The sequence below is a fragment of the Periplaneta americana genome, chromosome 8 (assembly GCF_040183065.1).
Source record: "Periplaneta americana isolate PAMFEO1 chromosome 8, P.americana_PAMFEO1_priV1, whole genome shotgun sequence".
Lineage (NCBI taxonomy): Eukaryota > Metazoa > Arthropoda > Insecta > Blattodea > Blattidae > Periplaneta > Periplaneta americana.
The window spans coordinates 89,390,006-89,405,247 of record NC_091124.1 but is presented as its reverse complement, the minus strand read 5'-3'; the positions used below and the strand labels follow the sequence as shown (position 1 = coordinate 89,405,247).

The following is a 15,242-nucleotide window of genomic DNA, read 5'->3' as shown; positions in this document are numbered from 1 at the left end:
TTAATACGAATAAGTCTTTTAACTCAGATTTAATAATATGGCTGAAATAACCATCATTATCATTATCATCATCATCATCATCATCATCATCATCATCACCACCACTTGTCTTCGAGGACTGGTCATTTTGATTAGGTCCACCTTCTGCTTGTTGGAATTGTGAAACAAAACAAGTAGCAAGACTTCCCCTCATGAACAAGAAAATACAAGAAAAGAGACACTTATTTTCTGTGTCAAGATTAAAGAACTCTCGCTTACAATGTCTGTCTATAGCTTTCAATAACAAAAGCTTTTAAGGTAAAAAAGTCTTTATTTTCCTCTTCAAGACGTGCAAGAAAGGCGTATATTCTTGTCTTCTAAAAATATGACGTGTTGTTACCTATGCAATGCTGTACGTAGGCTACTGTTGCTTCTTTCATCTGTATTCCCCTCTTCCTGTAAATCATGTTTGCTACGTGGGGAAGAGTGACAGCATCGTGACCGGAAGACCTCTGCACGTGCCTGCTCTGCTTTTTGCTGATGTTGGCCTTGCTTCACTTTATGAGGGCTGGACCCGGAGCGGGCCCGTACACTTCAGCACGCTTTCCCCCATTGTGCGCCCTACGTATGCGATGATTGTCCAAGTCCGACAAGTGGCCTGGGTGGCATTCGTGAATCCAATGCTGACAGGTGGGCCATTCGGCTCCCAGGTGCTCGGAGCCCCAAGCCCTTCCTATATCAGCATCGGAAACTCGTACTACCCGCAAGACTTCACTTCAGCCTTTTTTTTTTACTATTGCATATGATAGATCAGGTGAGGGGGAAGTGGAGAGTGGTGGTGGATTGACAGAGAGAGAAAAGGAAGTATCCCCAGAAAAACACTCTGCAACATCTTTTTTGTCCACCACGAATTATATCACGACCTAGCCGGGGATCGAACCCGGGCCATCTGGATGAAAGACCAGCGCGGTGACACGTAAGCCACAGACGCGGCATTTGCTGATGTTAATCCTTAAACTCCGTTGTTGTTGTTGTTGTTGGTGGTGGTGGTGGTGGTGGTGGTGGTGGTGGTGGTGGTGGTGGTGGTGGTGGTGGTGGTGGTGGTGGTGGTGGTGGTGGTGTGTGGATAAGCTGTCTTTATTCCTTGCAGGGAAATATTCATTCAAGATGGTAGAAAAATAAATTTTCGCTACCTTGCTGAAAATCGAATTTCACCCGACTGAGTTTGTCGCTAATAAACAGTACCGGATGAATCACAATGGTAGTAGTAGTATGGTGGTGGTGGTAGTACTCCTTCTTCATTCATGGATAGGCTAGGCGTTAGCCTGTTCCCACATCAAGAGAGACTATCTTCCTATCTAGCCAGTGGACGGACGATGCTTCTCTTCCCTTTTGGGTTGTGATTATATATATATATATTGAACTGGTCATGGAAATTACGAGAAAACGACTGAACGGATTTTAATGATTGGCCCGTCATTTTGAAGCTTGGCATCCAAGGATTTTCAGAAAAGTAGTAACTTTCAATGAAGCGTTAGTTTTCCTACATAATTTTCCTATTTCCCAAAATTCATCTTTCGCCAGTTTTGAGAACTAATTGCATTTCAGAATAAAACAAAACACACACTACAGTAAACAAAAGGCTATTATACGAAGGCCATAACCTGCAGCATTGCTGACATAGAATTCAAATTCAATTGGTTATTAAAAACTTAAAGACTCACTAAAAATAATTTACAGGTCTGATTCTGCGGTGTGTAAACGTCTGAGTACAGCTGTGTATTGGATATTAAAATCTACAAAACTTGAGGTAGTTTGATGACATTATTAACATCAGAAATTAGATATTATTATAGTTAATGCCATGATGTTTATATATATGTAAAACTACACTACTTGCGTAAGATAATAATATTGTTATTAAACATCAAATATTTTTATAGTTATTAATCAAGGGGGGTTGGGTCTTTTTTACTTACTTATAGCGGTGTGGTGTAGATACTTATATTATGCATCATTCTCTTCAGTATTGGCTCGAGAAATCCCAAAAATTACAGTTCCTAAGGAAAGACGGTACTGATAAAATAAGAGGCCTACAAAATTTTGTAGTCTCCCGGTCATTTCAGCAAGATCTCTTAGCAGGATAAAATGATTTTACCCTCTACATTTCAAGCTGTACATGCAACAGCTATATCAAGATGCTATGTCTATTGTTCGAAAGCATAGCAAACCGGACTTTTTTTTAACTTTCACCTACAATCCACAATGACCTGAAATAGCTGTTGTTTTACTCCCACATGAAAAACCCACTGATCGTCCTAACATTGTTACTTGCGTTTCCGTGTTGAAACTCAAAAACTGAAGGTGGATATGTTCAAGAAAAAGTATTTGGCATAAAAAACATTCAGAGAGAGTATGTTTCATTATTATGGAAACAAATAACTTTCAAAATGTCTGGTATTTTTAATTGAAAATAAATCTGTAGTATTTTAGAAAGTCTGTCATGTGTCATTCTTTGTACATGTGCATACCAATTATCTTTCAAATTATTTATTCTATGAATTAAATTAAATATGTCTAAATTCTCTATGATACATAGGCTACACTTCGTTGTTTATACAAAAGAGTCACTCCCTCTACTTAACGTAAGCCATCAATGTGTTTTTTTTAATTATAAAACATGTTTTGTATTCTGTGCGTTTTGAGACCTGAGGAATACAAAAATTTCAAAATAAATAGATTGTGCCATTAACAAACACAAACTTCTTGGCACATCCTTCATAAATGAAAAGGACGTAGTTGTTTCTTCCCGTATAACTTCTGTATATAGAACTTATTTAGAAAATTTAAAATAGGGAAGCTACAAATAATGTTGTATACTTTTACTCACCTTGTATCAAGAATTGTATTCCTCCTGCTTTATAATTGTTGCACTAAATGAACATTCGATAGGACTTCTGTTTTGCAAGATAGGCACGATGTCGGTCTCTGTATAAGGTTAAACAGAACACTGCATTAAGGAACATCTCATTTTACACGAAATTCGAAACCACGATCGTAACTTGTACCCGGAGCCCGGAGTCAAAGAGATCTAAGCATTGTGTAAACAGGATCGTAAAACATGGTCGACTATTCCAAGAATTTGTTCAGTGCATGCTTCACGTCACTCGCTAATTTAGTTACGTACATGGGGGGGAAAAAAATGTTCTCAACATTTTGTGCGCACAAAAGGAAAATGTGTTAATTTTTGTGAGAATATATTATTTCACTAAAATATGTGTAGAATTATTTGGTTTTAAGTAAGAAAATAATGTCTGTCATTTGTGAATGAGAGAATTATTGATCATTCAAAATTATAACTTTTCATTAAGTACTATTGTAATACTAGCGATAATACACCTCTGTGAGATAACAGCTTTCCCGACCGTGAAAGGAGCGGGCCCGGGTTCAAATCCTAGTTGGAACGAGCTAGCTAAGCTACCTAGTTGGAGTTTTTCCGAGGTTTTCCGTCAACCATTTGAAGCTGAAGTGCTGGTTAACTTTCGGCGTTGAACCTCGAACTCATTTCGCCTTCATTAGCTTAAATTCATCTTAATAGTTTCAGACCGACCAGTACATTGTGGCAGACGTGATTCCGAGATTCGCCTACGGTTGCTATCTATCTGGGAAGAGCTGCACAAATCCCGGGGAGTGTAGTTCATTCAGATAGTATGTAATTCCCATGAATACAAGAACGTCACGGAAGATGATAGGACGAAAATCTCTGATTATTATTAAGAAAAACATTTGAAACTATAAGTAGTCCAAAATTTTACTACAATATTGAAAATGTAACTAGAAATTATAACGCCATGTTATTAACAATTTTAAATGTTTTGCTGTGGTTATTATTTATTTGTTTGTTTAAATTCCATCTTGCTTATATGTTTGAAAAAAAAGTAATGTCAATATTTGGGAGCACTTTTAGGTGCGAACAGTTTTTTCACAAATGAATCTCAATAAAACTAGGCGAGGGCACGTTGGACAGATTCTCACATAGAGTCCATTAAGAGAATAGTTTTCAGCAAATCTGATATAGGAAGAATTATTTATAGAGAACATCACAGAAATGTAGAACATGAGTGTACAAACGCCTATAGAACCAGGAGATATTGCAAGTAAGCATGCTTTGCTAAAGTCAATAACTTTTAATATAAAATAGGAAAAACGACTGGTCCAGTGCTGAATTCATGCATGTTTCAGTGTGCCTCCCATGCTGAGAATTTCATATATTAAGATAAGTAAATAAAACAACAATTATATTACATTTACATTATCACAATATGTTATTTAAATTCCTCTTGCCCACTTCTAAAATATCTGTTCCTCTCCTCCCGAGATGAATGTCTCAATTCAACACTGAACTAGCATAGGTAAGGCTTGAAACTTAATAAAAATTGACATGCTGTCATTTCCACATTCCATATTCTTCTTCAGCAATCTCCCGAGCCATATTCTTGTTCCACCAAGTCATACAACTGTGGCAGACTATACATATTGCATCACTAACCTTTCTGCCGCTCCCTGTTTAATTAAAATTAAGCCGAACATGTCCAGCGTGCTGCTCGTATCCTGGCGCGCCATATTGCTTTTCCTTTCATATCGCGGGATGAATAAGACGAGGCGTGTGTGAGCGATCTTGGTACACAGAATTCATATATGAACAAGTGAGGCTCAGCCGTAAACTGGCGCCTCCTGGGAAATCCAGGAGCGTTAAATTAAGGTCCCGCGTGCGGGATTATGATCTGGGTCGAGTTGGCTGCAGGTCTTATAAGTTGAATCATGATAGGCCTATACCTTCACTTCGTCAGTAAATCGCTTGCTTCTATGTCTGACGAGCTTGCTTTTCCTTCCGAACCCATGTATTTTAAGTGTCATCCCTTATTATTATTATTATTATTATTATTATTATTATTATTATTATTATTATTATTATTATTATTATTATTGTTATTATTATTATTATTATTATTATTATTATTATTATTATTATTATTATTATTATTATTATTAGGGAGACTGTTGTACCTTTAGCATAGTGTACCTTTGAACATTTTTTTTTTTTATTTTTCCTGCCACCTAGAGGACTCAAACTAAAGTAGATTGTAGAGAAAGCCACTAAGTAGCTCCGGTCATAGTTTCGGTTTGTTTTATTGTAAAGTGTGAGTACTGTGAACAAAAGAATTTGGAATATGTATGATAAGAACTTTTTTGTGTTAAATATTATTAACGTACCTTGTTAACATGTTTCGACCTATTTTCCGTCATCTTCGGAACTGGTTGTTGTTGGTCTTGGCGCCTCTTGTTTCCTGTGTGGGTGTGTGTGTACAAAACACCTCCACATATGCAGTACACATCACAAATGCCAACCACACCTACAGAGACATCAACACAGACATGGAAATACTGCACATCCAACCAAAAAGCCAGGAACTCAACACACAAGAACAATATGAAATATACAGACACACGAAAACACACCCCAACGATATTCTCAACACACAACTCAATTTCAAAACACATACACTCTTTGACTCTACACTTCGAACACACCCACACAGGAAATGAGGCGCCAAGACCAACAACGACCAGTTCCGAAGATGACCGAAAATAGGTCGAAACATGTTAATAAGGTACGTTAATAATATTTAACACAAGAAAGTTCTTATCATACATATTCCGAAGTGATACAGTGTTAAAAGTTGTGTAATCAAGATGTATAAAAGAATTTGTTTAGTACCAAAAGTAAACATTTCGTTCATTGATATATGTTTTCTAACACAAAACCAGATTTTATTTGTTACTATCTATCAAGTACAGTGTGTTCCCTATCATCTGGTGAGTAATAACATATTATTTTAATTTCCATGATTTATTCGAATCTCTAGTTTTGGGAGCCATATTTGTTTAAACGTACACCCTCTTGTACTCTTTAACACAAAACATCTTGTACCATGGAACATGTTCCAAGGTACACGATATTATCGGTTGTTGTTTTTATTTTATTTTAAGATCATGCTACGAGATAAGTCTGGAGTTAAGAGGCCCCCCAATTGATCCGGATGCCTTGAAGAAAGCTGCTGAAGCAGTAATTATTGATCCTCCGGGAAATAAAATATCAGTCAGAGAAGCATGTTCCGGTTTATGATTACAAATACATTTTAAATATGATTGTCAGTTTTTATAGTTATATTCCCACCTATATTCCATCTGTTCAAATTTACAAGAGGGTATGTTCCAAGGTACAGGAACCTATTGTACCTTCGAACACATTACACATCCCTTCATTTTATTTTTTACAACCTTAATAGGTCTGTAAAACAGGAAAATACATGCAGGAAGTTGTAAAGGAATCTTCAATAATTATTTCAAGTATTTTTTTCATTTAAAAAATTTCATTTTCCAAAATTTAAAAAAAATGAAAAGGTACAACATTCTCCCCTATTATTATTAATATTATTATTATTATTATTATTATTATTATTATTATTATTTAATAGGATTTTAGACATTTGACAGAGCGCATGGTTATCCGAAGGGCTAAAGCATCGGCTTTCCACGCTGGTTACCGTGTATGAATCCCGGCGGGTGCAAGTGAAATTTGTTGTGACCAGAGGGCGTTTGATGGTACCGATAGGTTTTCGTCTGGGTCTTCCATTTTACTTATATATATTTCATTACCTGCTCCGTTATTCACCATCATCATACGAAGCTTATAGTGCTTACATTCCGCGTCATCGTTTTCGGCGTGTGAAATAAGTAATGGGAACGTTAAGTGCTAGTGTCTTACCTTTACCGTAGTCAGTCTGACAAGTGTGTTTGGCAAATGGCTGATGTTAGTGTATAGAAAATGGTACCATTCTCAGCTGCACTAGCAACATGCTCACAAACTGGGCACTATACTCTAAGACACACGCCAAAATCGCTGGCGGCAGCTGTATAACTCCTTTTGCATGGATGATTGTATAAATCCGTAGGACCGCATTCCTGTAGTATAGTGATTGACTATTCGGTGCAACAATGAGTTCTAACGGAGTTCGCGATGAACGAGTCTCCGTCCCCATGAGAGTTCTGCATTTGCAGCTTCCATATAACGATCCCATCTGTATGTAAGTCAACGCTAAGGAAACTTACTACATCTTGCTGCATACTGTATCGATGTGAAAGTATTAAATGATGATAGATAAGTTGAAATTGATGTTGGTGGAATGAAGCCAATAGTCCAACGCTGAAAATTGTCCAGCATTTGCTTCGAATTTATGAAAGAAAAACCCCGAAAGAAACCCCCACCAGCATTTAAAAGTATAATAAGACACTCCTACTTTTTTAACAAATTGAAATGTGTACAATTGTATGAATGTGAAGAAAGCCACCCACTGTAGGAAAAAAAAAATTAAATTGGAGTTTTATGCATGCTGATGAAGCGAAAACATCGCACTTCTCTTGCTGAGTATTTCATTTTGTTCTGACAGTCAGACTGTTACTCCAAACGTCAGTCCCAAGCACTAATTGCTGATACCATTAGCTTTGAGAGGTATTTTTCAGCCATTAAATAAAAATCAATCAAAAGTTTAAAAAAATGAAGCGAGATTGAAGACGTAATCCCTTCGGACTCATGTCATGCCGTACTGGTAACTCTCCCACTCACAAGTGCATGGAATGACAGCGTTGCAGGTATTTGTGGATTGTTTATCGGACAGTAATGAGTGCGATATGGTTGTTTCTCGCATGTTGTTTGAAAAATTCTCATTAACTTTCAAGCTTGCTTTCTCAAACTGGAAATTTCTGATTTCAAAGTAAGATGAGACAATAATCTCAAATAAATATAAAACAATGTGAAATTACACATAATTCATTTTCATATCTAGTGTAATATGTACCTAGTCGGCGATAGATAGATAGATAGATAGATAGATAGATAGATAGATAGATAGATAGATAGATAGATAGATAGATAGATAGATAGATAGATAGATAGATGGATGGATGGATGGATGGATGGATGGATGGATGGATGGATGGATGGATGGATGGATGGATGGATGGATGGATGGATGGATGGATGGATGGATGGATGGATGGATGGATGGATGGATGGATGGATGGATGGATGGATGGATGGATGGATGGATGGATGGATGGATGGATGGATGGATGGATGGATGGATGGATGGATGGATGGATGGATGGATGGATGGATGGATGGATGGATGGATTATTAATGCTGAAGACATTGCAAATAATGCATAGCAACGTTAATAATAAAAAAAACATTAAAAATTAATATTACAGAATTCATCAATACTATACCAAGGATTTAAAATCAAATATGTCTTGAGCTTACGTTTAAAAACATTAATGGGTAATTCCCTTACATGAATAGCTAAACTATTAAAAACTTTAACTGATACTGTTTCAAAACTATTTTGAGTAATGTTGAATTTGTTTTTATTAAAATAAATACTTGAACAATTTCGTTTTGGATAATTATGTAAATTAGAACCAAAAACGTATTTAGATAAATTATTCTTAATATAAATAAGGCAACTCAGAGCATATAAAGACGTCAATGTTAATACACCAAGCTTGGAAAATAATGATTTACAATGGGTACGAGGAGCAACACCACAGATAATCCTCGTAGCTGTCTTCTGCAAAATAAAAAGTTTTTAGACGAATTATGATTACCCCAAAGCAGAATACCACAACTAAGATGGCTGTGTATATAAGCATAATAAACTGAAATAAGTGATATAACTGAGAATTCTTAACATAAATATGCCTTATACGCGATGGAGAGGAAAAGGATCTGGCCACCCTACTTCATTATCTCCTGGCCTAGTTGCCTCATAAGTGGTAACTTCTTGGTATCACTTGTGAGGTTCAGACCTGTCTTCGGACAATTGACTAAACAATAACATTTTCATACAGTACAATTCATAAAGCAAGTAACAGAATTCGATCTGTCGTTGTCGGTGCTCTGACGGTTACCATTGTGGCCCTTAAATCCGAGGTTCACGGTTCAAACTAGGCCGTTGTCGATAAAATTTAAGGAAAGCTTAACGACTGAAACAACCAAAAATGGCATTTTTCACTTTTTATTCAATTAAATTTGCTACTTCTTTCTTTATACGCCAGAGAGATAAATGATTAATGATTCTGTATTAGATTTTCTATCGATATGGACAAAATTCACGATTCTACTCGCAATAGTTACTGAATAAGAGGGTGTAAACATTTGGGAAAACCATTTTTTCCGAGAAAATTATGAACTCTCCACCAATATGGTATTACACTTTTTTGTTACATATAACATGAGGTATTAGCTCTGAAAATTTGTAGGGTTATTTCACTTCCACCCTATAGATATGTTTATTCATGCATTCATAGTGTTCTGCCCAAGGCGAGGTCTTTCACTGCAAACTCAGTATTCTCCAGTCTTTTCTATTTTCTGCCTTCCTCTTGGTCTCCGCACATAGGCGGAGTTATGGGTGGTCATGGGGGGCACAGCCCCCCCCCAAACTTGTCTGAACTCTTTTATATTAACGTTAGAAAATGTTGAATTCAAAAGATCTTTTTTGCTTTTGTTTATGATTAAGTTTGTGTGCTTAAATTGATGAATTAATGTCTTCAGATCATGTGTCTGGACTATAATATTTATTTTAAATTTTTGAATGTATAAGAATTTCTATACTTCCTTTGAGGAATGGAAGTACTGTAACGCTTCTTTTGTAACAGCCTGTACTCATGTGTTAGAAGTCTGCAGGTATTCAGGCCGCCACTTGGAGATGTATGAATAACATAGGCTACTGCACAACAATGCAGAAAAAAGAAAAGTGATTCTGGTAGAATGTGTAGGCCTAAACTTAAAGACGCGATTATAATAAAATAATTAGAGTTTACATTTCATATGATAACTTCAGGAAGATAAACTTCATATAAAAAGTTTGTTAGCACTGTACGTAGTTTTATTGATGTATGCATGTGTTTCTGTACGAGAGAGAAAAAAAGGGAGATTGTTTTAAGTTATGCCCTGCTATAATTTGTAGTAGATCTACAGTTCAAGCCCTATACAACTCGGTCCGAAACATCGCGGATGTGGATGTAACACTGTAAGAAACATGCCCTCGAAAATACCTTTATTAAATAATCATATGATGTCTCCCATAACCTCCTTGTATGGGGATTCTATGGTTTTGCTTCCCCCCCCCCCCAAAGAAACTGTTCTCTCTCCTCTTATGTCTCCGTATATGATCCATATATCTTAAGGCTGGTTCACAATAAACTAAGAACGGAAACGACAACGAGAACGAGAACGGGAATAATGTTAAAATAAATGTATTTAAATGTAAGCATTCAGAATAGTTCATTGTGAATTTTCACATTTAAATACATTCATTTTAACAATATTTCCGTTCTCGTTCTCGTTGTCGTTTCCGTTCCCGTTTATTGTGAACCAGCCTTTAATGTCGTCTATCTTCTCCCTCAAACTCTTCTCCCGTTCACCATCCCTTCCAGTGCAGTTTCTTCTCAGCCAGTGATCGTAATGGTAACAGTATAGAAGCTAAGGCAACTAAACTGTCTTATGTATTATATTATTTTGTTTCTTTGTGATGCCGAGATGACTTTTTAACTGGAACTAGACGTTATGGTAAAGGTGAGCAGCACACGACATGGATTGTTAACGCACTGACTGTTAACTGGCTGCCTCGATTGTTTCAGGTGAAGCGGGCGTGTGGACAAGCTCGCTGGGCCGGTAAGGACGACCAGGACGGCGAGACTCCCACCGGCCATCACCATGGTGACACGCTGTTGTCGGGGCAGCAGGAAGTGCTCGGTGTCACCTTCACTCAAGGTCATATATCAACAGGTCAGTCACATCTCGCGAACAGTGACCCACAATGTGTCAACAAGTCTCTTGATTGTCCCATTGAAACTGCTTATCCAGCTATAACGTGGAGTTAATCAAGTTTCTTTTTGCCTTTTCATTGTACAAAGTAGGCCTATAAACAAACTTGATGATCTTAGAAAGCATCGTAATTAATATTCAGATAAGTCAATATACAATATGATATAATATGAATATTTATTTTATTTGTTCTAAATGACTTATCAATATTTAAATAAAACAACAAATATTTATTAGTACATTATGCAACGAGCCTATAATGGTAGTAATTAAGATGCGAAGATGTTAATGAAACGAGCGCAAGGGAGTTTCATAATTTTCATACGACCGTCTTAATTACCATTATAGGCAAGTTTCATACGACTTTTTATGCTCGACCATATTTCTAACTTGACATTATTCATAAGTATTCATGTTATTGTTGTGTGAGTGAGTGCAATAGCCTACCTCATAAATTGTGAAATGTGCGCAGACGCGAAAGTATTGATTTTTTCCGGGAAACGAATGTCGACGACCTTGATATAATCTAGAGGGTAAGATAAACATTAATCTTGATATAACCTTGAAATTGAATTCGACATTGAAAAACGAGATGACAAATTGAATTTATTTGAATATTATTTACAATTAACGCTAATTATTTATAGTAACAGAACATAATCTTCTGCGACAGTATTGGATTTCCAGCCTCCGTGACGTTTCCCTAGTTGTCTTTCGATTGCATATCCGAGAATAATCGAAAACCTGAACTTTAATGAATAGGTGTACTTTAATGACATGCATTAATGGACTGCTACCAGGTGTATAATTACTAAATTTCGGCATGGTCGAGCATAAAAGTATAAATAATACATTGAAGTTAAAAGATTTACTGCTAACGTTTTCGCATATTTGGCATCTTCAGGCACATATTCAAACAATATCATGTGGTATAAGTCTCGCAAGCACGGAATACCGACGGAAGGAATGTGAATCAAACACTGCGATAAGGAAGAGCGGGCGACAGGAAAGGTCACGAGATAACTTGAATGATATTCAAGAGTACAGTCGGAAGAGAAATGACATCGATAGAATCAATTTTGCGTGGAGATAGTTACATTACGACTTTAGTTTGTTCCATTGCATGGTGGAAACATAGTAAAGGTGTGGGACTGCGCATGCTGTTGCGATAGCGGCCGAGGCGTGTGACGTCATCTTTACTGCAGACAGCGATCGCAGCTCATTGCGTTGAGTACATTTTCTTTAATAAACCTAACTAGACATTAATTACAATACATAATTTGAACTGATTGTTGCCAATGTTATTCATATCCTTTTCATTGTGCGTTTAAGTTCATGTACTCTTTAAAAGAGTTATGAATAAAATTTAAAAAACATATAAAAATATAGCTTAAAAGTCGCTTCCTCAAATCTGCCATCCTAGGCAGCTGCTTAGTCTGCCGAGGCCTAAATACGCCCCTGATTGCATGTAGGCTACTGTACCTATTAACTTTCTTTCACTTCAGCGCAACAGGAGCATCCAGCACTAATGTAACAATGGAAAATCGCGGAGCCACTGAGTCTACTGTCACAGAGGAATGCCAAATACTAATACAAAGAATTCAAGAATTAGAAGAGAAGAATTACTCTCTAGAAACGAGGATTAAGGAATTGGCAGCTGCCAACAGGAAACATGAAGAAGACAAAAGAAAATTACATGAGAATGTAATTTCATTGAAAAACATTAGACAAACAGAAGTTAAATCTAAAGTGGCTGAAATTTTGAAACCATTTTTCACTATTGGGCAAATTGATGCTCTTTTGAATAAAAAGCGTAGGGTGAAATGGTCTGTAGAAGATTACGGTACTGCAATAACACTTCGAAACCTAAGTCCAAAAACATACCGATACTTAAGAACAAAATTAAATTACCCGTTACCTGATTTGTCAACTCTGAGAAAATAGGCAATAAAACAATTATCGCTTGAGGAAGGGGTACTTCATGATGTCTTAAAATTAATGAAGGCGAGAGCTACAAATATTTCGGAGTTAGATCGTGTAACAGTATTAGCATTTGATGAAATGTATTTAAATGAGGAGGTTTCTTTTGACAGTAGGGAAGAACAAATAATTGGACCTCATAAGGCAGTGCAAGTTGTTTTTGCACGCGGTTTGTTTGCAAGGTGGAAGCAGCCCGTATACTATAAATATGATCAGACAATGACAAAAGAAATCCTAACAGACATAATTTGCCAGTTAGAAGGCAGTGGTTTTCAAGTTATGGCCACAGTTAAAGATTTAGGTGGAAGTAACAGACAATTGTGGCATGATTTGAAAATTTCTACCAAACTAAATTGCAGTTTTCCTAATCCAAATGATTCAACTCGAGAAATATTTTTTTTCAGACGCTCCACATTTATTGAAATTACACAGAAATCACTTTCTAGACCATGGTTTCAACTTGAACGGATTGAACATTTCATCAGAACCAATTTATGAACTTTTACGTGCATCCTCGTCCTCTGATACAAAATTAGCTTACAAGTTAACTCCGATACACTTAAGTGTCCGTGGTACCCAAAGACAAAAAGTTAGTTTGGCAGCACAATTATTTTCCAACAGAGTTGCAAAGGCTTCGAAATGGTGTGGTGAAAACGAGCTGTTGAGATCAAATGAATGGAAAGAAACTTCAAAGGCAATAAAATTAACTAATGATTGGTTTGATTTATTTAATACCGTTTCTAAATTCGTACCCACAGTGGGCTGCATAGTTACGGAATAAACCTTCAAGATCAGAATATTATACTCTCATACCACAGTTAAAGTAGGAGAAGCAAACAGGAAATTACCTTATCAGGAGGGGATCTAATAAATAATAAATCATTAACATTGTTGTATGAGGCAATGAGGTACAAGTACAAAATTGAATACATCATCACAAGAAAACTTAACCAAGATCTGGTAGAAAACTTTTTTTTTTCGGAAATTAGAAGCATGGGTAGAACAAACGATCATCCCTCTGCTTTAGATTTTAAACATAGACTGAAGTGGTACGTACTAGGTCGAAATCCATTATCTCAGTTTTGTGAGAACAAAAACACCTCCGATTTGCTTTTGGAAGAAGAGGCATTAATAGTGGGTCCTAGTACAAGCCAATCAGAAGTCAATGATAATCTGCAGAAAGAACTATGTGCAACGGCAGAATTTCTTAAAGGCATTCTGAAACCGATTAAATTTACCAACGATCGAGATCCTGAAGAAAATATAGGCCTCCCAGAAAAAATATATGAAATCTCTGCAAGACAGCGGATATCCCAGGAAGGATTAAAATATATTGCAGGATATGCTGCATCAAAACATATGGAGCAATACCCGAATCATGGAATTACCACAAAATTGTCAACTTCTGCTAATCAAAAAGACTGGATTACTACAGTGTCCCGTGGAAACTTAATTCTCCCTTCTAAGGATCTGCAATTGGTTGCCATGCTTGTTGAAGTATATTCTCAGATGTGCACGGAGATTCTGTTTCTCATGAGAAATTTATAATAAAATAGACTGTAAATTTGGTTAATTCTGCCATGAAAAACGAAGCAGAAATCAGTTCTCCTCTTCCGCCAGAAGTAATTACATTGGTTAGAACAAGAACATTTATTAGAATTAAAGAAATTAATAAAACAATAAAAATGCCTGGAATTTCAAAGAGAAATATTATAAAGAAAATGAAAAAGATTGCATAAGAATAAGTATTTACTTAACAGAGTGGGATTTAGAATAGTGAAATTATATTATGTCGTGTATGGAATAATAAGGTAAATAATGTAGTAGACTATATTATGTCTCCAATAGCCTGAATACATAAAAATATTTGTTTACTATAATGACAAATTATTCCAAGAAATTCATATACATATGTTAATGAAGGTTCAAAAGTATTTGAATTCATGTACAAAATAATGTATGTTATAAATAACTGTATAGATCTAAGTATGTATATATTTATTACACATTGTATTGTAATTATTATAAAACCACGTGTATATTACAGAAGGCAATATTATTAATGACACACTGCCATATCACATTGTTTCTTGAAACTTGAGTTTAATATGTAATAAATCATAATTTTATTACGTTATCATTTCAAGGTAGTTCCTATTGTACTTGAATTCATGTGTAATATAATTTGTGTGATATATGGGCCTAATTTTGTGCATATTTGTAGCATAATGTATTATAATTATTATAAAAGTACGTGTATATTACAGAAGGCAATTATTAACGTTGCACTACCATATTACATTATTTCTTGACTCTTGAATTTAATTTATTGTTC

General features: G+C 35.9%; 1 protein-coding gene across 2 annotated transcripts in view; it reads left to right on the top strand.

Annotated features, from left to right (window-relative positions):
- The window catches only part of dally (division abnormally delayed protein), an 831,014-nt gene that overhangs the window by 548,938 nt on the left and 266,834 nt on the right, over positions 1-15,242 (top strand). For both annotated transcript variants that reach the window (XR_011333460.1, XM_069833253.1), the window contains exon 2: positions 10,741-10,888. Coding sequence is in view for 1 of the 2 variants with exons in the window: in XM_069833253.1 (XP_069689354.1) it covers positions 10,741-10,888 (148 nt within the window). In the remaining variant the exon portion in view is untranslated. The remainder of the gene's footprint in view (positions 1-10,740; positions 10,889-15,242) is intronic.